The sequence below is a fragment of the Diadema antillarum genome, unplaced genomic scaffold (genome assembly GCF_040938485.1).
Source record: "Diadema antillarum isolate AM-2024a unplaced genomic scaffold, OU_Dant_1.0 scf00000183, whole genome shotgun sequence".
Lineage (NCBI taxonomy): Eukaryota > Metazoa > Echinodermata > Echinoidea > Diadematoida > Diadematidae > Diadema > Diadema antillarum.
The window spans coordinates 1,169,115-1,196,257 of record NW_027271072.1 but is presented as its reverse complement, the minus strand read 5'-3'; the positions used below and the strand labels follow the sequence as shown (position 1 = coordinate 1,196,257).

Genomic DNA, 27,143 nt, shown 5'->3' with positions numbered 1-27,143 from the left:
TCAAATGCTCCATACAATCACTATATCGGTACACTTACGTTTATTGACTAAAGTACTAGTAAGTTGTTAGAGCACTAATTTAACTTTGTAATATTGTGAATGAGCATTTGGCTTGCCATAGACTTTGTGCGGTCATTTTTCAAACGAAGGCGGCGATGCATTGGGGAGCGCTGCAAAGAAGTGGAGGAAACAACCAGAAAACAGGAGGAAACAGTGGAAGAGGTGAGTCAAAATGCTTACTGATTAATCCTGTATATATTTTTTCCAGATTGGTTTGAAAACCAAGCAGGAAAAAATAATAATAATCATTTTTATGCGGGGGGAACTGGGTCGAAGTTGCGTTTCAACCAGAACGGTTGAAACCGTCGCAATAGCGTATGTATCAATGGTGTCTGTCTAAGAAGCGAAAAACTGACCCAGCAAATGTCATTATTATAAATGAGAAGTTTTTCGCGGAATTAGACCTACTTGTCGGTCAATACACACACATACCACAGCACAGGTACAATGTAGTGTCTGTACTGTAATATGCCTTAGCGCATTAGATCTAAATGCAGTGATGTGCTGGCACAGCAAAGCCAATACATTGATATTTGATTTGACACTGTGTCAATAGACTAACAGTTTTCTACATGTAGACATCCATCAGTATTCAAACATTCACATTTTCATGTGATTTCTTTTAGATACAGGATCATGAATGCAGCGGCCAGCTCAACCAGGCACAAAGTACGTGAAATACCTTGGAATTTGGATGCTTCCTGCATTTCAATAGTCTATTTGTACATAAATGTAGACTTTCTGTTTTATACCCATATTTGTACAAAATATAACTAATGCAAGCCACCCATGATTAACCACAATGCCGTCCAATATTTGACTGCCTGCCACAAGTAGAAACCTATTCACTTTTGCACACGGTCGAACCTTTGAGCGGGTGCCAATAACCATGCAGGTGTTCAGCACTCTCTTATTTCAAATTGACTTTTTATTACTGCAACAGCATATATAAGTCTATAATTATTGCTTCTGTATCACTCTTGATGGCAAGTAGCAATGTAGATGAAGATTAGAAAAGTAATGAATAATGTGTGCAACACAAGTAAAAAGTGGCAAAATGCATATATACTTGTAAGTTAGGCAAGCACTGAACGGTTATCTTTCTGGCTTAAGAGTGCATTTGAGGTCAAACTGTGTAGCTATCCATGTCTCTGGTTTTGTTAATTTTCTTATGGGAGGACACTTTGCTCAGAGTTGCAATACACACTAAACAAACAAAATGGTACCATCTGATATTATAGATGCAACCACATGTTTGCTGGTGTGAAGTGTATTTTTGACAGCTATAAATTTAGAGCCCAACACGATATTGCAGACAATAACCATACATATCATACTGTAATACATTGACTTTTTCATGCTTTGTCTCCTTTTATACAGATGGACCAAGATCAGACCTGTACCTGTTCAGACTATTGGAAGAGTATCAGGAGACACAGAAGCACATGGAAACTCAGGTAGAGATAATTCTGCTTACTCACACAACAAAACTGACCTTTATGAGTAGTGGGGTCTTTATCTAATGACTCATAGTTTCTTTCCAGAATGAGATTCTCTATCATTTCAAGTTCCAATAATTGCATTTACCGTGGCAGCGGTCAGGAAACAAAAATGATCCTGAAAGCCCAAACTGATCACTCGAATTAAAAGTGTTTCCATGGTAAAAATTGCTCTAACTGTACCCGTTCATAAGGATCTCCAAAAAGTATATTTAAACATTATGTGTTACTTTATTTCATGATAATGTTAATGTTGGAGACATTTTTGATAAAACTATTTTCTCATCTAGAAATACACAAAATGATACTTGATAGGTGTCAGGTCATATCAAAGATATTTCTTTGGTCTTGTTTGTTTTTCATGTTTTGTTTGGTTTTGGTGTTTTGTTTATCTTTTTTTTTTAATGGGGGGAGGGGGGTCAGAAATAGGGAGCTTCTTGTTTACAAATCAGATTGATGTGCTTCATATATTATCTTTTTACTTGTTCTCAGCTGAAGAACCTCAGCCTGCAGTGCAGAGACAAAGATGCCAGCTTGAAGGAAACCAAGGAGAAGTTGGTCGGCCACATCAGGCTTAACTCTTTGCTGCAGTCAGATAAGGGTTAGTGACCTTCTAAAGTGCGGGACAAGTTCTATGATGCATTGAAATCAGTGGTCGTTTCAACAGGCCTGGTCCTAGTGATGGGCTGGTTGACACCAGGGCCCTGTTTTATGAAGAGTTAAAATTGATTATAAAGTTGATTTCTATGATAAGTCTATGGCAGGCTGTGTGTGAAGGAAATTTTAAATCGATTTTATCTTTTGATAAAATTGGGCCCCTGGTGCCTCCTCAGTCAATTTTTTTTTTAGCTCACCTGAGCCAAAGGCTCAAGTGAGCTATTGCGATCGCCCTTCGTCCGGCGTCCGTCGTGCGTCGTGCGTCGTGCGTCGTGCGTCGTCCGTCGTCCGTCGTCCGTCGTCCGTCGTCCGTCGTGCGTCGTGCGTAAACTTTTTACATTTTCATCTTCTTCTTGAAAACCCCAAGACCGATTTTCATCAAACTTGGCAGGTAGCATCCCTAGGGGGTTAGGAACTCAATTTGTTAAAATGGGCACCATGCCCCACCCAGGGGGCCCCCAGGGGGGCCCAAACCCCCCAAAATTAAGGAATCTGTAAAAATCTTCTTCTCTAGAACCAGAAGTGATAGAGCTAAGTTAATACTATGAGTTAGTACATTGATGACTGTAGTTTCAAGTTTGTTCATGGCAGAATCAGGGGTGCCCCCCTTGGGACCCAGGGGAGGGGGGTGGGGAAGGGTTCTAATGGGGCCTAAATTGTACATTTTCATCGTCTTCTTGAGAACCCCATGACCCATTTTCACCAAACTTGGCAGGTAGCATCCCTAGGGGGTTAGGAAATCAATTTGTGAAAATGGGCACCATGCCCCACCCAGGGGGCCCCCAGGGGGCCCAAACCCCCCAAAATTAAGGAATATCCGCAAAAATCTTCTTCTCTAGAACCAGAAGTGATAGAGCTAAGTTAATACTATGAGTTAGTACATTGATGACTGTAGTTTCAAGTTTGTTCATGGCAGAATCAGGGGTGCCCCCCTTGGGACCCAGGGGAGGGAGGGGGTGAGGAGGGGTCCTAATGGGGCCTAAATTGTACATTTTTATCTTCTTCTTGAGAACCCCATGACCTATTTTCACCAAACTTGGCAGGTAGCATCCCTAGGGGGTTAGGATCTCAATTTGTTAAAATGGGCACCATGCCCCACCCAGGGGGCCCCCAGGGGTCCCAAATCCCCCAAATGAAGGAATCTTTATAAATCTTCTCTAGAATCAGAAGTTATATATAGAGCTGAGATAATACTATGAGTGAGTACATTAATGACTGTAGTTTCAAGTTTGTTCATAGGAGATCCAGGGGTGCCCCTCTTGGGTAGGGGGGGGGGGGGGGGTGGTGGTTGGAAGGGTCCAAATGGGGGCCTGAATTGTACATTTTCATCTTCTTCCTGAAAACCTCATGATGGATTTTTGTCAAACTTGGCAGGTAGCATCCCTAGGGGGTCAGGATCTCAATTTATCAAAATGGGCACCATGCCCCACCCAGAGGGCCCCAGGGGGCCCCCAATCCCCCCAAATTAAGGAATCTTAAAAAAATTGGGCCCTTATTGTACATTTTCATCTTCTACTTGAGAATGCCTGGTCAAATTTTGGTAGAGCTGTGAATAATTTAGATTAGTGACTGCGTGAAAGGTGAACTTGCGATACTCAGGTGAGCGCTAGACCCGCGGGTCTCTTGTTTCAATTGAATTTATTCTAACAAAATTGTTTAGTGGAGAGCTAATAGGATTTCCCTGAAATCCAGAATGTATAATAACAAAGCAATTTGTTTAGTTTGAAACAGTGATTTTATGATCATTATCACACATAATAATCGAAAATGCTACCATTCGAAGTTGATCATTATGAAAATATTACAGTGCATATTGTTTGCTTCCATAGGCCCTATTTGATGGAATCAGTTCTATTTAGTCATTTGAAATTGATCAATATGAAAATATTACAGTGCATATAGTTTGCTTCCATAAGCCCTATTTAGTAGAATCGGTTCTATTCAGTAATTTTGACACTGTTTTGAAGTACACATGTACTGCAAGTACTGTATATTTTTCCATTTGTAGGTCATGTAGCTGCAAATCCATACTGCTTTTAAATACTTTTAGCACAGTTTTAATAACCTCTTGTTATCTGAGTTGACAATGTGACTGCTGGCTCTGTGGACTGAAAACTACCACTTGCCTCGAATCCGATCGGTTGAATTTCAGCCTGTCTGGAGGACGCCGTCTCGCGGCTGAGAGACGAGGTGCAGTCATGTGACCGTCTTGTCGTGCAGTGTGAAGGGGTGCTGAGAGAGAAGGAAAGAGAGATCAAAGGACTTCAAGAGAGCAAGGTGAGGAGGGAAAATACTCCCAAGTCCTGTCAGTGCTGGGGAAAAGTCTCCCTCTCCAGTTCATATGTAACATTGACCTATGGTGCTTCACAGTAATGATAATGATGATGATGATAATAATAATAATAATAATAATAATAATAATAATAATAATAATAATAATAATAATAATAATAATAATAATGATAATAATAATAATAATAATAATAATAATAATAATAATAATGATGATGATAATAATAATAATAATAATAATAATAATAATAAAAGAATAAAAATAATAATGATAATAATAATTCACATTTATAAAGCGCATAATAATTAAAAAAAATTCTCTATACGCTTGACATAACATATACAATCATCAATACTTGAACAAATAAGTTTTCAGTGCCTTCTTGAAAGAATCAAAGGAAGATATGCTTCTGATTGAAAAAGGTAATGAATTTCAAAGAGTGGGAGCTGATGATGTGAAGGATCATTTACCATATGTGACCCGCTACAACAAAAGGATCTGAAAGTCGGGGAGGACAATTTTCTAAAAATGACATGATATTATTCCCTTACTCTTCCCCTTCAATTTCATATATAACATGACTCATGAAAGTACTCTGTTGCAGAGATATCAATGATTTTATTAGCACATATCGAGTGGTTTAGGAAATCAGCGTTTCGAGAAAACCACCTTCAAAGTTTTCCTTCCGACGCTAACATGATCAAGGGGAGGCAAGACAGTCTTCACCGCTTGACAATAGAAGGTATGTTCTTAGCAACCCCCACGATGTTCATTCAAGCTTAGCGCCAGCGGTCTATGCACGACCAATCAGTAACCAGGATGCCACGCACTGACCAATAAGATCACTCCCTCGTTGCTAGGGGCGGAGTGTAGCTGCGGCGCTAAATCCAAATCTTCGGACACGTTTCTGTTCCGTTGAAAATCGGAAATCATGGCCCAGAAAAACGCTACTTTCTTGCCTTTCTTTTGGTCATTTAGCTTCGAAATTTCGGCAGCTGATAGACAATATATTACACTACAAAATTATGCAAAAACAGAAAACCGATCGATTTGACCTATTTTGATGATCTGACTTCAAACTCGATTTTGTCAGCTCAGCCATCAGCGACTTTAGGATCCTTTTGTTGAAGCAGATCACATATGTTTGTGTGTTTACAGGATAGACTGAAAAAAGATGTGATGATGGTCGAAGAGTTCGTGTTGGAATGTGATGATGAATAAGTTCTGTAATGTAAGAAGGAGAAAGATTATTCTGAGCTTTAAAACACATAATAAGTATCTTAAAGGGGATGGCTAGTAACCGATCAGTGGGAATCAGTGGGAATGATTGTTCCAATCCTTGTGGGATTCATTTAAGAGTACATTATATATCTACTGTTGTGTGAAAATTATTTGCTTCAGAACGGTCTCATATTCAAGTAATGTGCAGTTTAATGCCCCGTCACTGACCAGGGACGCTAACCTGGAAGCATTAAACTGCACATTACTTGAATATGAGACCATTCTGAAGCAAATAATTTTCACACAATAATAGATATATAATGTACTCTTAAATGAATCCCACAGGGATTGGAACAATCATCCTCCAGCATTCCCACTGATTCCCACTGATCAGTTACTAGCCATCCCCTTTAAATACAACATGTTTTCCAACTGATAACCAATGAAGTTTATGCAGAATTGGTGTAATAGAGTCCCTAGAGCGTGCACCCACTATCAATCTAGCTGCTGTGTTCTGAATTCTTTGAACCCGGTTGACATCTTTCTTTGGAAGGCCATACAACAAAACATTACAATTATCTACATGAGACATTATTAACAAGTGCACAAGAGTTTCAATAGACTTTCTGTTGAGATACTGCCAAATCTGTTCAATTTTCGGAATGGCTATGATTGCTTATTAGAATACACCTTGATGGTTGATGAGGGCCCTGTTGCATAAAACTGTGGTAGCTTTAGAATCAATGGTAACTAAGTAATCAGTGGTAACTATCATCGCAACACTGTTCCGTAGCCAATCAAAGCAGAAATTTCTAATGGTTACCTCGGATCAGATTGCCAAGTTACCATTGATTGTACAGTTACCATAGTCTTATGCAGTGGGCCCAGATTAATGTTTCACATTTACATTGCCAGAAAATACAGTTTACATGTTAATAATTTCACCAGCTTCTGTCAATCTACCCTATCAAGACCTAGTATTCTATTTGCTCTACAGCCCATCATGTTGTGATTATACTATAATTTCACATAATTTGGAGTATGTGTATTGTTTTTTATCTTTGTATATTTTGTACATTTGTATTTTCTTGTTGAAAGTGAAAATTAATGAATGAAATGAAGTGAAATGTTAGATAAGTTGCTGTGAGTCCAGAATTAGCCTCAACAGACAATCCTTGAATATATTGAATGGTTGGCATGGCAATGTTTGTGAAGAGAGATTGCAATGATGTACCTGTTATGGGATCATCTAGTAATCTATTATTTTTTGTTAGCCAGCAAGCTAGCGTGTACTACATATTTGAGTACTTCACAAAAAAAAGAAAGAAAAAAAAAAAAGAAGCTAAGTGGCAGTATGGCAGAGCATGGCATGTCCAATAAAACTTTCTATCACTGATCACAGGTAAAGAAGAAACAGGAATCCCAGCAACCCGTGATTGATTGTTATGATATTTATTTCATGATGGTATTTCATTGATCATAGGTTGTCACCACAGTACATTCAATGGGCTGAATTCACAGTGGTAGCATAAATCTACAAAGTGTAGCCCATGGTGCTCATGGTCTTTCACATGCTCTTGTGAGCATGCATTCATGATTGGATGCATGTTGGCATACGTGGACTGCGATACAAATTTCCGCAATCGAAATTTGAATAATTTGTGTACTAGATGTAAACTACCTTTGTAAAGTCCAGCCATTGAGGTTAGAATAGAGTGATATGCCCTCTGCATTTGTGATAAAGTGATAGCACCCGACTTTGAGCATGTCAAAGAATAACACAAAATGTAATTAGGGTTGGCCCTAAGGTAGCGCTCTACACTAATTCCTTTTTGCTGGCGGCCAGTTTTGGCCACCAATATCTTTAAATTTCAAAAAGTGGTGGCCCAAACAACAAAATGTATTAGCCTGAAATAATGGGGAACCTAATGATATATTTAGAATTGTAGTTGCCCAATCGGGCCACTAAAAGATAACCTTTTTGAAAATCTGGTGGCCCAACATCAGTTTCTCAGTGGCCCCGCCCAACCGGGCCACTGCTAATATTGAGAAATGCCCAAGGCATTAAGTGTTACTTTAGTTTTGATTAAGTCTGCTTTCCTCTGAAATGTTATATCATCTTTCTGTTACTTGTAGGTACTTATAAAATATTCAGTTACTGTTTCACTATAATCATGTGAATGTGTGATGCATTACCACGTGTTTCGTAATCTTGTGCCTCTAGGGCCATCTGTCTGTCCATGTCTCTCCATAAAGAGAGGCCCAGTGCCTCATGGGAATCAAATTGTGGAAGGGATGGATTGAAGCGATATTGAGCTGTTCTTCACGTTTCCTTCCGCAGTTTGAGTTGGAGCGGCGAGTGGCCGAATTTGAGTTCAAGGAGGCTGAGCTGCAGAAGATGGCCTCCAGCCTGCAGGACGACATTGGGGACCTCGCTGCGGAGAGGAAGCGACTGCGGAAGTGTGTCAAGAAGGCGTCTCGTCAACCATCTCACCAGCAGGTAGAGTCGACTCCGTCAGCTCATTCTTCTTCTTCTTCTTCTTCTTCTTCTTCTTCTTCTTCTTCTTTTCTTCTTCTTTTTTTCTTTTTTTTTTTCTTCCTTTTTTTTTTCTTCTTCTTTTTTTTTTCTTCTTCTTCGTCTGGGATACTGTCCACCACCCCAATGCAGGGGCCACCCAGACGGGATGTGTCAATGTTGATGGTGCAGAGAGTATCTAAGTTAATTACTTTGCTCTTGGATGCTGTGGAGAAATGGTGTATTGAAAGTATAAATTTCTGTGACTACCAATGGCATCGCATTTTACTGTTTAGGTCGTTACGATCTAGCTTTTTATTCTTTATTTTTGAGAGTATCAATCTTATGTGAGGATTCTGTCATTGCTTTATGGTATTAGCAAATAGAAATTATCCTTTAACCAGCAACAAAACTAATTGCATCACCAAGAAAAGATAAATGGGATTAACTCAGAACATGCTTTTTATCCCCAAGAGTAAGCACATAGGCCTCAGTAATTCCTTGTCATTACTATGTGTTCTTCTCAGGACAGTGTGATGAAATATGGTGATTCTCTTGGTTTTAATTGCACTAACTTCGTGTACAAGTCACCAAGTGTTTTGCATTGGTGCAATGAAATTAAAATGAGTTTCCTCTAATAGTTTTGCTGCAAATATCATGCACTTTGTTGTCTGTGGTTGTAGGCCGAAAGATTGATATATGTCTGTATGAGTGTGTGTTTTTGTGGGGCTGTGTGTGTGTGTGTGTGTGGGTGTGTGTACCTTAACAAGAGCAAACCATTTCTATCATCACCTATAAACAGTTTTTTTTTAAATAAAAAATAAAACAAATGGAAAAATACAAACTGCAGTGGAAAGTTATCAGGCATTGCACATAGGGTATGTGCATCAATCACGTTTAATGTCAGTGACACGTTTGTAGATTGTACTATACAATCACCAAGAACATTAGGCCTGGATAGTGAGTAATTTACAATATCAATAGGTAGTTTTTCTATTATTATTTGATATATTTGTTGTGCTGCTCAAAATGTTTCCAATGGAGTCCTTTGACTGAAAAGTTGCAGTATCAAATATTGTCTGGTTCCCAATCACATGGAAGTAAGAACGGAGTGATGGCTGATGTATTAGCAAAGAAATTCAACAAGCTCGTTATAGGGTCATATCTTGTAAACAGACATTAATGAAAACTTACATGTCTGAATTAACATGACAGGAGTGCTTCAACTGGAAACATGAGTGTTCGTAACTCCAATATAGAGTAAGATACAAGTCAGCTTTTCACAATTTTTGTTCCATTTTTAGACATTTGGGCAATGTTTTGATTTTGTATGCAGCATCAGAAGTAATTATAAGACGAGACAATCAGGATCTTATGTACACTTCATCCATTACATGTCATGAGAACTTATGTATCGTATTAAAAAACATAGCTGTAAACAGATAAAAGAATGAATGAATAGATATTAGACAAACTATGGATTTATTTATTAATTAATTTATCTGTCTGCTTATTTCTGATGTTGTTCCTTTCAATTTATTGGTATCTAGTCAAGACATACTTTGCAAAGCTTTACTGCAACTTACAACGTGCATCAAAAAGACAGTTTGTTTTAAACTTGATGAATGTTTTGAGTGAATGTAGCATGGTTTGGGATCTAATTACTCACTGCCCCCCCACCCACTTTTCAGTTAATGTGTTTGGCAAACAGTCTTATGAATTACCACTGATGATCACTCGTCTTTGCGTGTGGCTAGATGCTGTGTACCACGTGAGTGCTGAAGTGTTAGCACCTATTTATATTCAAGCCTCCACAAGTGTGTCCTTGTTTTTGCCCTTAAACTCCCATGAACCTTCTCTGTGTGTTAGTTTTGTCTACCAGTAACAATATTCTGTGCAAGTTCTCATCTGTCATGGACACTTGAGCCAGACATGTCAAGGAACCTTCTTAAATGAGGGGCCTTGTCACACACCCCCCCCCCTTTTTTTTAAAGAGGACCGTGAAAAGTGAAGTGCTGGCTGTGGTAGCTTCCTGTTCTGATTGGACGAGAGTAAACGTATTAGATCTGCGTTTATTTGCACCTAGGTCATGTATATTTTCCTGATGATGGATAAAAGGAGCTTATCAACACGTTGCCAGAGTTTTATCCAAAACAGTCTACATCTGCTGGTACATATGTGGCATCGTCTTTGTACATTTCGTGACCATTAAACTCACCTGCTAGGTGATGCGTGTATTCAGTGAAATCTGTTTTGAAATGAAGTGGTTAGTGATGTTGATGAGTCATGTCTCCAGGCTTTATTAATGGGGTGTTGATAATCTTGCCAGAGTACTAGGAAGCACACATATGGGGGTCAATTTTATACCTTCCTGTCGTTGATGTCTGAAAGAAGTATGTTGAGGTTTTCATGGTGCTGTCAATTCTATGCCAGTTGTTTTTTTCCTGATTACCTGGTTACCCACAATTCACAGAATCTGTCATGAAATATTGCATTTCCACGGTTTGAATGTAAATCATAACCCACTTTGTTGGACAAGTCAAAGAGATACTGCTGAAGTTGCCCACACGTGGTAGTGGAAATCAGGGGACCCTATCACAGGGCTTTAAAATCAATCCTAATTCAACTGATCTTCGGGACAATTTGGGGATCAAACAGTCCTCAGAAGTTGGGGTCTAATTTGTGAAGGCATTTGGGAATAGTATCTTGTACCCACCTTTGCACATTCTAGAATACTGTATATCTCGAATGTCTATAATGTACCCTTCCAGACCTAGATCTGGTCTGAATCTGTCTCAACTTTAGGTTCATTGTTTGGCTTGATATAGGTCCCATGTTAGTAAAGCAGGGCCGAGGTGCATTCCAGTGGTATGAAACAGTCTTAAGTGTACAGATTGGCTTGGGGTTTGCTTGCAATTGACCATTGCAAAATCTCACTCCCGTTTTTTGCCATTAATTTCACACACTTAACATGTGGAGAGTATCACTGCATGATAAATGTTATGTTGCCTCAATACCTTCTGAATGTTTTGTAGGTCAAGTTAAGATGGGAGAGTAATCTGTTATTTCAAGACACCTTGAGTGACAATGTGTGTCTCTGCCAATGAAAAAACAAAACAAAGAGGGAACAGAGTAACAGACTTTACATTGTCCTTGCCCACTTGTTTTGTCATAGATTTAATGTGGTGTTTTTTTATTGGACTATTAAAAAGATATGCCAATATAACAGTTAAGTTAATTTTTACTCTGTTTCTGCTGCGAACTGTAAAATGTGTCTCATGGATGTAATCAGTTTGTTGACTTGACCACGAGGTTTCAACATGAATTACTTCAGTGCTAGCACATTGCTCATTATGATTGTCATTACTGTCATTATCGTAATCATGGTACATGTATTTTTTCAATATTAGCATTTTTGTTATCATAGCAACTGCTCCCTCTATGATTGTTTTACCTCAAAGATGGATGTCTTGCATGAGCAACTCATTAAATTGATTGTCATCCATTTTATTCTAAGCATTTATGGAACTTGGGTTATGTTGAACAGCAGTTTACCATCAGTCATTGTAATGTCTGTGTCAACAAAGTCGTTCATTTTTTTTTTTTTTTTGTATTGCTGAGCTCAAGGAAAGGGAAAGTAACATAACACATTCTCCAACCCTGTTATGCTGTCACAATGTGGAAGACAGACTGTTATGTCCAGAACATTACTTTCCGCTGTATTTCAATAGACATGTGGAGAACTCTACATCCATGTTTAGGGTGAGCTTGTTTTTTGCCGCAGAGTGATGCGTAGTCCACCGATCACGGAAGTGCAGGAAGGGAGTCCCAGCCATCATCTGGTCTGTCCTCGTGGCAGATGTCATGATGAGGCTTTCACACGCACGCACATGTGGATCTCATGACTAGCATTACTGCTCCTACCTCATGTGTGTAGGTGTGTACATGTGTATGTGTGTCTGTGTGTCGGTGTGTCTGTGTTTGTGTTTATGTGCACGCACATTTGTGTGTGTGTGTGTGTGTGTACAGTCATCTGCAGTGACCAGCTGTTTCATCATTTCATGTCATGCCAGCCCTCGGCCTTGAGCGGCCATAATTAGTCAGTGACCACAACTGGCTTGCCCTCAAGCTGTCACTTGCAGTGTCTGACTTGATAGTTTTGCCTTTCCATTTTCTCCCCGTGGGCATGGGCTCCAATTTTATGCACGTGCCAGCTTATGTAAAGCCAATTTTATGCACTTGCCGACTAATGTGAAGAGAACTTGATTTACAATTAACACAAGAGAAATACTGTATACGCTATATATTTCGCAGGGGGTTTTATTTTCGCAAATTTCGCGAGTCGGGAGCTATTCGCGAAATTAATAACACGCAAACATATTACCTTTCAAAATGAATCCCTTGCCTTGATGATACGAACATTACGGCTTACCGAACAGACCCATACTGGCTAAGCTTGTTTACGTACATATAGCACGTTCACGTCTACTTACGTATACTGCAGAGAGCCAATCCATTATCGCTAGGGGACCACTCGTCAGAAATCTAGCACGATGGACTTAACCACTTCAAAAATGTTGAATTCTAACTTACTAGTTCGCAGAGTTTGGTAAGTTTTTTTCATGCAGTGTATAAACTAGTATCATTCTTATTTGCCTGTAAGTTGAAAATTCACACTTTCTTTGCCACTGCATATTTTCTCTGGTCCCCCAATCGCGAATTTAACCACTCGCGAAAATGTGTGACGGCGGCAATTCGCGTAAATTTATGTATGCTAAAATTATAGCGTATACAGTATATCGACAAGGTATGCCCATTTATGTTCTCTTGAAGTAGCTAGTTTGAAGCTGCAGTATATATACATGTATCCACCATTTGAAGATGCTTAAAATTGAACTTTTCTGATGTTGCATTGTCAGGCTGTTGTAAGATAATGGAAAACAGTAAAGATAACAAAAACAAATCAATGCGGTGATCTCAATGTGCTTTGAGTTTTAGCTGCGTGGCAGGTTCTACCACATCTGTAATGCTTTGGATAGAGAGGAGTATACACTGCAGGAAAAGAAACTAACGTTGTGTGATGGATCGGAAAGAAGTGGCATGTACGGTAATCACATCATCTTGTTTTCATTTGTACAGGCAAAACTGGTTAAACCTGAACGGGCAGATTCAAGGGAAGTGGAGTTGCAGGTATGAACCTGTTAAATGTCAGATGTACAACGATTTATGACAAATCCCAGGGGTTTTTAATGTAGCTCACTGCAGTTGCCTTGTGCTCTCATGCTTAATGCTCTGCAGCTGTTAGTGTTCAAATTCAGTGCGCAGGCTTGTGAGAATGAATTGTTGCAATGTGTAAATTCAGTAAAGTATATCATAGGGGGATGAAATGTCTTGTGTTTGCTTTGACCTTGTTTGCATGAAGGAAAATTTACCTGAAATTTTTATTGTCAGTGAAGTTTGTGAAAGACAAAGCAAAGTCAGTAAATTTGTCATTTGATAAAATGCATTTGATAAAATGAAAGATGATAATGAAAATGATAATGAAAATGGTTTGCTTGTCTGTGAGTATGTAATGTGCTATTCTGCAGGGAATAATTTTCAAACTCAAATTTGATTAGCAATTTCAGCTGGTGAAAAATATCTTCAATGATATCCTGTACACTTCTATGTAAGAAAACTGCTACACAAAAGTTAGTTTGTGTAGCAGTGGTGTAAAAATGCATAGCAAATTGTGATGCGATACCAAGAAAATTATTCCCTGTTCTGTGAGCATCAAACAAACAATGATAAAGAATTGGGTTGTTCTGTGTGCTATAAAATGTTATTGTTGCAATATTTTCTTGAAGGACACATTTTATTTAGGACTATGCTTAAGAGATATAATGGGTAACCTGTAATGTCTGCCATCAAACAGGGCAGAGGAAGATCTGAGACAAATTATACCTTGTGAACAAAACAGTGGAAAGTCTTCTCAATGGCTATGTAGCCATGTCAATCTCAGAGATGATACATTTGTACATATCCCCCTAATTTTACACAAATCCCATGCTCTGACTTCAGCTTGTTCTCCTTGTGTATTATTGTCAGATTGGATTTGTTTCCATATGGATGACTTGTTACTTCAGATGAGATACAGTGTATATGTGAGAAGTTTTAGCCTTTTTCTGAGTGTGTAGAAACATGTAGAACAAATATTTCTGAATAGACTGTGATAATAGATGGTTTTACATGAAAGCTTCTCCCAATGTGATTCCTGCTTTCAAGATGATGTGGCTTAGCCAGCTGACCACATCCGTATGAATATGTTGAATGAGGCGAGATTCTTGATGTGCAGATAGGTAGAGCCTACAGATTCAAAACCAGTTTGTGATGCACTACCTGTCCTAATTGTGGTATGGCACAAGCTCAGCTACATACATTTGTAAATAAGAGTTTTGAAATAATACTTCTCTCTTCCAATTTAATGCAGACCAAGGCCCAACTGCTGGATGCCATCAGAGAGATCGCCTTCAATCGTCCATCTCTGGCATCGGAGAGGGATACTCCCCGACCAAGAGGAACAAAGGAGACTTCTGTTGTTCTGACGCAGAGGCAGGTTAATCAGCAAGGTGATGATGACAAGTCTAGGAGGATGCAGAGCTACACCACCTGTTCCGTAGCCAAATCGGTCCTCATCACAGCAGGGGAGGATACCGTTCTTCTCCAGAGAACCAGTTCTCATAGCATTAGTCAGGAGACTCTTCCTTCCATAGCGACCAAGGATGCGAGGTCCACATTGGAGAACATGGAAGAAAACCAGGAGTCTGTAGGTCCTCTCTGTGATTCCAGCGAAGACATAAGTGAGCGCAGTGTGGATTCCCCATGGCCAGGTGGTTCCAAGAAGCCTCATACTGCATGGCAAGAGCTGAGAGCAAAGCGCCAAGCAAGAGAGCAACTGCAGAGGTGTCCCTGGGATTACCATGGGTCAGATACCACAAGCCAGGCTTCTTCTTGCCTGTGTAAGAGTAGCCCGTTGCAAGCGGGGCATTGTGAAGACTGTGAAGTGTCGTCATCCTGCCAGAGGCTGTACAGTGATGTGATCAACGAACTGCAGTGCAGAAATGCCCTCGATGCTGCAAGCAACAGCAGCAGCCTTCCCAGGTTTGGCATGAATGATACTCTACTGGGACAAGGGACACCCTCCCCCGATGCAGAACAGAAGTCGAAGAACAGCCCCCGAGCCAGTGGGCATCGGACCAGCAGCAGCAGATCCTCCTTCCAAGGGAAGGGTGTTGGCACAGTACAGGATAGGTATGGAGACGTAGGAACCAACGGGAAGACTCCTGCAGGAAAGGGTGATCATATTGTACGGTATCAACGTGACACACCACAGCAGGCATGCTCCTCCAACAACTCGAACGACTCCAACCGTGATGACAACCAGGGCAGTCCCCTCACTCTTGGTGATGGAGAAATTGCCAAGTGCCGCATTCCAGATGTAGAATCCTTGATGGGAGAAACCTCTCCTGTAGGTATACAGGCAGTTGGTCTAGAGTCTGATTTCCTTGAGACCAAACAAAAGGTAGCAGTTGGCAATGACATGAAGAAGGATGATGCTCATGAGCAGCGGTTTTCACATGAAGTGGCAAATGATGATTTTGACTCTAATGAAGACTTGCAATTTCGTGGGGGAAGGGAAAAATATGGTGACAAACCAGTGTCTTTGTCATCAGAGAGTGACATGGACCATGAACTGGGAGAAACTGATTATGGTATTGATGACACAAATGATGAAGATTTTCAGGATATTCAGCCACTAGATGAGGGCAGTCTTGGAACTCTAGAGGATGGGTGGACATCTTCTGAAGATGAAGAAGAATTAAGGCAAGTTGCATATGCCAATACCTTCCGAAAGGGGACTGCACGACCACCTGCGCAACCTCAGACCAGACCTCACCAGCACAGTGAGAATGACAGCATGGTAGAGCGAAGTAGTGAAGAGGATATTGTCGGTAAGATGCAAAAAAATGCTATCATTGAACAGCACTTTTCCAACAGTGCTGTTGACCACCAAGGACTTTGCATCGCTGGGAACCTCAAACAAGATGCAAAAGCTGGACTTCGCAAACCTGGGGATAGAATTATCTTATATCCCCAGAGAAGCAAACCTCAGTTGAACCCCACAAGTGTGAGGGATGCATCAGAAGGACCGAACATTGGTCTGGAGGGACTGGCACAAAGTCGCCTCCACCGCAGAACTCAGAGACATCGTCGAGTGGGCTGTGTGGATGCCACACAAGATGCAGACCTTGGGGCGAGCAGACTTGGGCGTGTCCAGAAACTGACGTACAAGGATGCTTGTCTCTCTGATGAGGACTCTCTTTCAGACGAAGAGGCCGAGTATGGAGCTGGGGAGAACTCACCTGTGGCAGAGGGTCTGATGCTACGCAAGAAGGTGATGGACAACTATGCCACCAGGGCAAAAGACAGGTGAGAGGTGTCTCACGTTCACTAACCGTGACTTTTATGTAATTATTTCAATCTGTTCATTGTGGTTGTAGCTAGGTGCGGAAGTCTTCCTCTGAGAGAGAAAAAAAAAATGTTAAGAGAAAATTTGCTGTAGCTGAAGGCAAAATCATGATTATAAAGTGTCGTGGCCTCAATCTTCCTGTCTTAGGGGCAATTTCCTGTGTCTAAAATTCACTGCTGTCTCATTGTGATAAAAAAATAGTTCAGGTAGAAAGCCAAATGATCTGAGCAGGAGTGTTGCCTGAGGTTTGGTAATAACGAACACGTGACGCGTGGTGGTGTGAAGTGCTGTACCCTTCGTTCGCCATGAGCAGCTGCAAAGCGTGCATTGATGTATCGCTTACTAGCAATTTTGTGACAGCGGTGGTGCAGTTTTACCTCTCGATGCTGACTGGCAGCTGCCTTTGATACCTTGCGTTCTCAGAGATTTGGAGTTTGAAAATGTGATATATCTTTTTTTTTTGCTTGGTCTCTCAAATGTTATGAATCCACATGTTCAGCATCTCATGTGCTGTCCTCATGTTGACATAGCCTCATTTCATTTTGCCGAAGTGGTATTTCTACACTCTCCTTGACGTGTTTGTGTGGAAAAAGAAAAGAGAAAGAAATCAGTCTGGATTTTTTTATGATAGTTACAGTGAAATTAATCATCCAGAACAGATGTCATTTTTTACGGCTACACATACAATGTGCTTGGTGTCAAATGTTCGCTTTACATGCAGAATTTTAGGGCTAATCAATCACATCTAGTCTGGACTATCTCCGCAAACATGAGACCCAAATGGCCTATTTATATGTCATGAGAGGGTATGCTGGTCTGTTGAAGAGTTGTACTGTGAAGGTTTTAGTGTGTAAATGACTGATGCTCTTGCATTGAAACTAAGGTCAGGGAGAGGGCACACAATGTTTACTGGTTGGCATGATTCATCACAGGCACGGCACTCGGCACCCGACTTCGAGTCGAGTCGGGGTGAGGTCCCACATGCCTTGATGAGCCTCCTCTGACCATGACTGCCTGAAGGTGTATGCTTCACCTCTGCTTCTGGCTTTATATAATTGTGTGTTTTTCTGATGGACTTTGTTGTTCAGCACCGGTGTGGCTATTTGGCCTATATAAGGCTCTGTATTGCTCCATAATTAATGTGATATCGAGGTGATATATCAGAATGCCTGTCTGCATGTGCTTGTTTGCAAGTGATTATCTTTATTCCATTCTCGAAACCCTAGGGCCTGAATTCATGAAGGTGGTACAAATGAAACCATGATTTAAATCATGGACAAACACCAAGGAGCACCAAGTGTCGCATGGAATATTTCGTTACGAAATCAGTCATTTCTTCGATGAAATGATTATTTTGTAACGAAATGACAACATTTTGTAACTAAATGAACATTTCGTCCACGAAATGATAATTTCGTTAACAAAACGGTCATTTTGTCGACGAAATGACCAATTTCGTAACGAAATATTCCGTGGGACACTTGCCGCTCCATGGTTTTTGTCCATGGTTTAAACCATGGTTTCATTTGTACCACCTTCGTGAATTCGGGCCTAGAGGTTCATGAACACACATCTTGGGCATTGGTCATCCAATTGTTCCTGTGTGAGAACCCAAACATGTTCTCTGTTCTTTCTGAGTTGAGGAAAAGAGAGCACTATGATGACATATTTGAAAGAAATACACATACAAAAATAGTCTTTGTCTATTACAGTTTATTCTATTTCCTATTATCTCAACCAGTGATTGTTAACAGATTTTGTAAAGATACTTAATCAGTGGAACTTTATTAATAAGCTTTGCAAAATGTATTGATGATATTGTGGTAGTATAATAAATGACAGGTTGATGTATGTTCTAATTGGATAAGTTCATTAGATGTACATGTAGTCTTGTACGGTGTCTTTCCCCAGAAACTTCCGTAAACGTCGCTTGCATGGTATGAGGCATACCATTTTCTCGACATTCAATGTTTAAAAAGCCAGGCAAGATTTCAGGAGAATAGGATACGATAGAGAAGACTAATGCAAGAGTGAAGGTCGTGTGAATTGACCATTGGGAATTAGACACCATTTCCAGGCAAGCCCTGTAAAAGCTATTTTATTAGGCTGAAGGGCATGCCACCAGAGCTTACATCTCATCAGCTAATATGGCAGTGGTCATGATCAAATAAGCCAATTATCCAAAGTGCTTACGCACAATTTGCTTCAGGTGGTGGGCCTTGCAGGTCAGTCTCTAAATGCATTCACACACGCCCCACATTATATGTTTTTTGTAAGTTGTTTTTTATGACGTGATGTGAAAACTGATGATTTGTGTGTGTGGACACATACAAAAAAAATCATGAACTCTTGTGATACGCATCAGAATGCGACAGTCAGTCCTGCTTGATATTATTAAAAACTCTTGTGATAATTTGTCCTGTGTGGCTTGTGTGAACAGTATATACACAAAAGAAAAAATTTAAATACATATTTTTTTTTGATATTTCATAATGTAACTCAGCACACATACTAGGTCTGCACACGGTGGTGCATGAGGTCATGCTCTGATCATTGTTCAGGCATGTGCATTTTGCTAATTCAAAGCATGTCATTTGCAGCCAAGCAATTTTTTATTCATTTTTTTTTTTTTTTTGAGGGGGGGGGGGGCGTATGTGAATTGTGGCAAGTAAAATGATTCTTTGCATCACAATGCAAAACCCGGTATTAACTCCTGTGTGTGAATGCAGCTATAGAAAACGCCTGCCCATGGGATCGCCATTCTTCAGGTGCAGAATGTTTGTTGGAATTGGATTCATAGAGTTGTGGCAGTGCTGTGAGCATTTCAGCCTGTTAGTTCCTCCTGTCCAAATCACTCGCGCATCTCGTCTCAGGTTCCATGTTGCCGCAGAGTATGAGCTACAACAGTGGCAGTCAAGATAGCAGCTCTCAAGTACATGCTTGTCTAGTTTCTTGAGACTGTACTGCTCTGGATGATAACAAGCATCTGTGCACCTTATACATGTAGTACTTAACGGTAGTAACTCTAAATGATTGCAGGTACTGTGGCAGTGTATACGAAACAACCGGTTACCTAGCAACAAATTAGTTGTCGCTGTGGGAGCTGCAGTTTTTACAGCATACCATGCTTGTATAATTGTCTTGATATTTAAAACCAGGGCTAAAATCACCCCATGACGTGCAGATTCATCTAACTGTGCCTTCTGCCAGGAGAAATTGAATGTGTTTCTAGAATTCCTTCCTAGGATGACAGCATACAAATATCACTTGATGAGACTTTGTAGTCTCCGTAAAATATTTTTAATATTGCAATTATCAATGTGTAATGTGTTAACATGCTCTCAATGAGATTCTCTTATAGACCTTCTGGGATGTCATGTATATTCAATCACAGCAGCCAACTATTACTAAAATTGAGTAATTGGTAGTAATTTCAGTATGTATTTATTAGTAACTTTTTTTTTAATATCATGAATATACTGTGTGCTTGTAGGCAGAATAACCCACTATTAGTAAGTTTCATGAAAATGATTAGTAAATTGTGCACAGACATGTTGGCAGCTATGTTCAATGAGCTAACTTCCTGTAGTTGATTGTTATCCCAACTGTCAGTGTTTGAAGAACAGCCTCCTGAATAGGAGATACATTACCTTTACCTAAAATATGTGTATGTAACCTTTAACTGAAATATATTGTCTGACATGCTGATCATTATGGTAATGGTAGAATAAGAATGATAGAGGTGCTATTTTGATTTGGTGTAGCTGTTTGATGGAATACAGGTGTAGGCGTATGGTTTTTGTTTTTTTTAATGTAGTGCACAAAGGCTTTCTCAGCATTTCAAAGTCATCTACTTGAAAACCATTGCATTTGTTTTCAATGAATGTCATCTCAAGACAGCTGCCTTAATGCCAGTGGAAATTCGAACTCGGGGAATGACTCTGACGTGTCCGTCATGTTTACCCCGGCTCGAATGCAGCTGCGCGCTGTTCCTCGGTGTTCCACGAAAAGAGGAAGTAGTTAGTGAATCGTGTGCCGTTCATTGTCTCGAACCGGTATTGACGATCTGAACTGAAAGTGCAAGCACTTTTGAGCAGTAATGATCATACTGCAATTTGGTACACATGCGTGCCTCTCTGTGTATGTGGGGGGGGGGGGGGGTACAATTTCCATCTGATTTCAGAGCATATTTCCTGTGTCTAGGGTATTCTGTTGATTGCAAGTTTTGAAATCAGTATGTGATTTGCTTGTTGGCTTGTTTGTTTGTAACTGTGAGTTGTTCTGATTTTTGCCCCGGGGAGAGAATCTTAGACCAGGTCAGTGACTGCTGCGGCATTATGAAATTTCAGATTCACTTTGAATCAACTGCAGCATGTTATCTCATGGTGCATATAATGATTTGAAAGAGAGAAAAAGGAAAGTAGACAAGAAAAAGAACCGAGACAAATAAGGGGATCTTTTTTATTGCCAATTCTTTGTCTTTCTTCAGAAAACGTCTGTGTTCATATAGCCCATCAAAGTAGCTGTCGGTCTTACAGTGCAGGGAATGATCTTGACCCCTCCCCCAGTTTTACATTATATCTTGAAAAGGTTTCGGATGTGCAAAGCCAATTCAGCAGAGATACATCCAACGAACATGCAAAGGAACTTTTTCTGCAGGAGTCCCACAGTGAGTTGAAGGGGAAGACTTTGTTGCAGTCAAGTTTCCAAATTCCACTTCAGATCCAGGGGCTGGCTTGCCCGTGTCCTGAGGGATGCTCCAAGACTGAGTTTGCTCTCAGCTGTACCTCCAACTTGAACTCTTGACTCCGGGGAAGGGGTAACAGGAGGAATGGAGGAGGTGTTGGGGGGGGGGGGGGGGGAGAGGGGTAACTCAGGCTGGCTGACGTGTTGTAGGAGTAGAGGGGATTGAGTGTGTCGTGTGCCATTACCAGGTCTCATCATTTATTTGAGTAGAAAACAAATTCTGAGAGCCTGGAGTGACAGGATAAGCCCCGGCGAATGTTCTTCCCATGCTCCTTGGGATGAGTGCGTGCGTATACATCCATCAGCACTTCCTTGCTTGTCCTTCCCCCTCCACCTTCCTTTCCGAGAATTAAGCAAGTTCTTCATTCCCCTCATTCTCTCCTCTGTTACACGAAGAGCATAACATTATGTTCAAATAGTTCAATGCAACAACATCGAAAACATATGAAATTGGAAATGAGTTGGAATAATTATCATGGAATTTTATGACTTTAACAGGGAAAAATCATGGAAGTTTATTTTATTGAAATGCTGGGAACCCTGTGATACCTGTGACACTCCTGCATCATGCTATTATTAAAGATGTAGTCCAGTGTTAAGAAAAAAAAAAACCAAAACAATTGACAAAGCAAAATTCTGTGAAAAAAAGTGAACCATTGTGCAGTATGAATCCCAAGTGAAGTTTTAAGGGTTCTTCTCGTATGTGCATATGTTTGCTATACCGGAAAATAGAGTGATTCCTTTGGTGGATCACATGAGGTTTGTCCATTCAAATTGAAATTCAGTATATTACATTGGACCCATGCAAGTATCTTCATTGTAAACTTTGTTTTGAGTACAAATCAGGATGAATTCAACTTTCTTGTATAAACTTAAATGAACACTTTCCCCCAAATCACCATGTTTAGCTTTAAAGGGAATCAGGACTGCCGGGTTGATTTTGCTCAAAAGCCACATGCCAATGAAATATCTAAAGCATGGTTTGGATTTCCGTGAGGGGAAAACCAAGATATAATCAGTGGCATTTACAAAACATTTTTCAGGCGTGTCAATTCTGTGGGCGACTTTTGTTTACTTGCATTTTAATGATAGGCATATATGCACAGTGCTTGTTGCTGTGTAATTGTAGGGTCCACTGTATCGATACTAGTAAAGCATCGGCCGCATGTGTGCACAAACAATAGGTATCTATAGACGAGATTTATTGTCACATATGCACGTGCAGTGGTTGTGACTTGAGTGCATCCTGGGGCCAGGGACAAATATCGCTCCTCGTTTAATCAATTGCATCAAGTGATGTATCATTACAGAACATCAACCCGCTCAAAGAATATTGTCCTTATGTGGAGTGGTAAGGACTTTCTGAGATGGAAGTAGTTGTGATATCATAATGTTCATTAGTGGTGTATCTATCATATAGCCCAAACAAATGTCTTTCACGTGGAGGGAGCCTTCGAAAGGCTGCATGCACATTAAGTATGTTTATCAATTACAGAGATAGTCACAGTATGTAGACAGACCTTCGTGACAGATTTCGTTATTTGGCTGTTGACCAAGAAGCATGTTTGATACATATCATTTCTCAGCTGGTGCCGGTAAGTGGATACAGCTGGTTGGAGGGGAAGGAAAAGGATAGAAACTTAATCATGTTAACGGAGGGGCCTCTTCCTCGATCAGGATGTGAAATTTCATGCTGCTTCTTTCTAATGGAAAGCAGCATGTAATTCGCAAAACGGCATTAATGTTGCTTTGTATCTTCACATTGATTTCACGGGGAGAGTATGGGGCACTTCTTTGAGATGTCATTTAAATAGGAGACTCCAGCCCTAAGCATCTCTTAAACTAGCTGGAAATTCTCCTGCCTGGGGCCCCAGAACAAACGGGAGACTCTGATCGTGTGAATATGCACACAATATTGTGTGCGCTATGCTCACATCACAAGCGCAGTATTTCTTGCGGCCAGCTCCAGTTCTAGGGTTATCCTCCTCTCTGGTGATATCGTAGCCTTATTTTCAAACAAACATGTATATATAGAAATTGAATGAGGTATAATCAAATTATGAAGTTGTTGAATATTATTATTTTTTCTTTATTTAGTTTTTTTTGAAAGAGGTGGCTAGGTGAGAAGAAAATTCATGATGGCAAGAGATATTCCAAGAGAGTTTGTTGAAAATGTAGATCAGCAGTTGCGATCTTACAAATTTCATTTGTGCAGAGGGAGACAAATTGAGGAAAAGTCATACTGTACCCCATAGGAAAATACATCTTATGCGGGAGATACACAGCTAGAGTGGGAGAAATTCAAACTCACCTGGGAGATTTTGTAAAAATGGCCTCAAAACAGGAAATCTCCCGCCTAAACTGGGAAAGTTGGAGTCTCTGAAAAATTTGTAATTTGTAGTCTGTAATATCTGCGGTGTGTGTAAGGGATAAGTAGACAATTTACAGCAGCTTTTAATGCATATTTAAATGTAGCTTCAAGTATCTGTAAATTATCATATTTCATTTCATTTAGGTCACAAATGCTTTGTGACCTATGACATTTGCACAATACTCTACATTTTATAGCATTTCATACCCTTCTTGAATTGTATGACTTGTACTTGCAGTATCTGTGAGGAAACTGGCGAGAATTTCGAGCTTGAGATCAGTGCACGTTGTATGATCTGTGAAATTGACAGAACACTTTATAGAGGATGTAGAGAATTTACTGCTGCTTTAAGATGCATCTGGTTTGATCTGTAAAACTTTTGCAATGTGGAAGATCTTGTCAGCAGTCTCTATGTAAGCGTTACCAGGCACAGTATGTGACCAGACAATGAGCACGGATAGATGCTCTCATTTGTGATCAAACTATGGTCCATACTGCTGGTTTTCTTGCTGTGAATCTGCTTATTGCTCCATCACGGCCCTGTTCGAGCCCGAGATTGTCTTGGGCAGAATCTCGAAGGTTCCTTTCTCCTTCCCCCCCCCCCTTCCTCCACATCTGGGTGGGTGGGTGGTGATTGATTGTCAAGGTGTACCCTGTGCAGGTCAGAGGTTATAGAGGCTGATAAGTGGGTTTGACTTGAGTTCAGTGTGATCGGACTTGAGAATTAATGAGCTTGTCATCCTTGGAGGAAATTTGATGTGCCGGCTGTGATACAGGTTTGAAACTTAGTACTTGTTGTTTTCAGAGTATTTTGATGCTTTCCCACAAATGGGATGCCGGCTTATTTCTCCCAATGCTCAGTTTTGTTTGTTCGTTCGTTTGTTTGTTTTTTTGTTGTATTATTGTCTCCTTGTCCCTCTTGAACTCTTCACAGTCTTCTCTGCGTCAGTCGGATAGCGCTTGAAGACCACTGGTTTATGTACCAGTATTTGAGCAAAGATTTTTTGCTCATGCAACGTTCTAGCAAGTTTTGCAGTGTGCATAGTTTGCAGCTGTTCTGTCTGTAGAGCAAGACATGTACCAGGACATCAGATTACTCATGAGAATGGAATGTATAAAAAACAACAACAGCAGACAGAAACGGAATGATAAGTTATTTGTGAGTGTCAATGAAATCAAAATAAGTTTCAACACTATTTCCTGTTTTGACAGGTCAGTTTTTGTTGGATGCATGTATCATCCTGTGGAGCAGGATTCTGAAGACAGTTTTGTGTGTGTGCTGAAGAACATGATAGCAGCGGTGTCATCATACCGATTGCATCAACTTGCAAATATTGTTGATTTTGTGGACTTGTGAAAATGAATCCAAGTAAACAAGTCACACAAAACTTATCTACAACTGTATCTACAACTGTATGCTGAATCTTGTTAAGAGATTTTTGATGCATTACATCAGGTATTACCTTACTTTGCCAGTAATGTTCCACGGCCGTATAGAAGAAGAAGAACAACAACAACTGTGCAGTTTAAAGATTGAATAAGGAGATAAGGAAAAAACATTCCCGGATACAACAATTATACAAGATTACAGATTATATTTTTTGAAAACAAATTTATGAAAAGGCTTGCATTGCTTCCCTAACTTTAATCACATACTCGGGCAAGTTGTCTGTTTTGTACATATTTGTATATACATGTATAATTTTTTTTATTTTTTTTTAGGATACACCAAGCTGAATTATTAATCTTACAGTTCATATTCATTCCCCCCCCCCCCCCCCCCCCCCCCCGGGGGGGGGGGGGGGGGGGGGGGTATGAAAATCTGTTCAAGGATGGATCATGGGCATCTCCATAATTTACTATTCAGGTTGCTTATATGAGCAGTTCTCGAAATACGAGTACCCTACGTTTTCATTATGTAAGCCATACGCTGTCTGAGCTTCACAGCTAGAGGTGCTTTCTGCCAGAGCCTTTGCCATTTCCAAGAAATTCAATCTTCAGATGCGCTAATTAGCATTAGAATGGCATTTGTTGAATCTCAGATCAGAAGACTTCCTGTTTGACTTGCTGCGATGAGTTACATTTCTCTGATATCTTTGAAAATGGAAAAAATTTTTTGTGGTGATGTAGATATGCACTTAGAGAGGTTCCCCATCTCATCAATGTTAAAGGACAAGTTTACCTTCATATACATGTGGATTGAGTGAATGCAGCAATACAAGTAGAACACATCAATGAGAGTTTGGGGAAAATCGGACAATCCATTAAAAAGTTATGAATTTTTAAAGTATCTGCACAGTCACTGCTGGATGAGAAGTCTACTACAGTGTTTGATGTCACATGTGTACAACGATATAAGGAAAATGTAAAGAGAATTTCACAAAATTTTACTTGAAAGTGCACATTTCCTCGACTCGTCACTGACGTATGTTAAGGGTAATATTATTCCCCTTGCCTTCTGGAAGAGGGAAGTCAGGTATTCTTTCATTAAGTGAGAAAAGTGAAAATATCTTAAGAATTTTCTTTATATTTTCTTTACATCGTTGTACACAGACATCACAAGCTGCAGTAGTCTTCTCATCCAGCATTGACTAAGCAGGAACTTCAGAAATTCATAACTTTTAAACAGATTGTCTGATTTTCCTCAAACTCTCACTGATGTGTTCTATTATTGATATTGCTGCATTCACTCAATCCACATGTCTATGAAGGTGAACTTGTCCTTTAATGGTGTGTTCAGGTTTGGAAATTCTTCTTTTTTTTTTTTAATGTGACAAGTCTTCGTAATGAGATTAAATAGTTTCTATGCAAAATGTTCATCAAAACTGCATCCTACAGAAATGCACTACATACATGTGCTCATACGAGAAGTTTGGGGAAGTGGGAACCCAGTCAATTAGCCTTACTGTGTGGTTTTAAGATGCCCATCAGTCAACACCATGTACAGACAGACAAGTTCATTGGGTATCCATGTAAACACCCACACCAGTTCTCAGAATCATGTGTTTAGAAGAGACATGATTTGTGGACAAGAAAAATGGGTGGTTAGAGTGCTGACTGCGCAGGGCTGAGACAGGGATGGCAGAGAGAAGGGGAGAACAAAGGCATCCTGTTTGTGTGCACAAGCCAAGTCCTTTCACCTGAGAGCATCACTCTAAATCTGAGATGACACTCTAGATCAACTCTCCTCTACCACCCCTCCCCCTTCCTACTCCACCCCATCCCCACCCCCATCAACGAGGAAAAACTCATGCCAACCCTAGGTCGCCAAC

The 27,143-nt window shown here is 40.2% G+C and overlaps 1 protein-coding gene across 1 annotated transcript in view; it reads left to right on the top strand.

The window, feature by feature from the left end:
- LOC139723228 (uncharacterized) overlaps nucleotides 1-27,143 on the top strand; it is a 78,234-nt gene that overhangs the window by 5,872 nt on the left and 45,219 nt on the right. Inside the window, exons 6-12 of the mRNA XM_071634488.1 lie at nucleotides 687-729; nucleotides 1,441-1,517; nucleotides 2,052-2,160; nucleotides 4,369-4,493; nucleotides 8,072-8,230; nucleotides 13,385-13,435; nucleotides 14,715-16,714. Coding sequence (XP_071490589.1) covers nucleotides 687-729; nucleotides 1,441-1,517; nucleotides 2,052-2,160; nucleotides 4,369-4,493; nucleotides 8,072-8,230; nucleotides 13,385-13,435; nucleotides 14,715-16,714 — 2,564 coding nt within the window. The remainder of the gene's footprint in view (nucleotides 1-686; nucleotides 730-1,440; nucleotides 1,518-2,051; nucleotides 2,161-4,368; nucleotides 4,494-8,071; nucleotides 8,231-13,384; nucleotides 13,436-14,714; nucleotides 16,715-27,143) is intronic.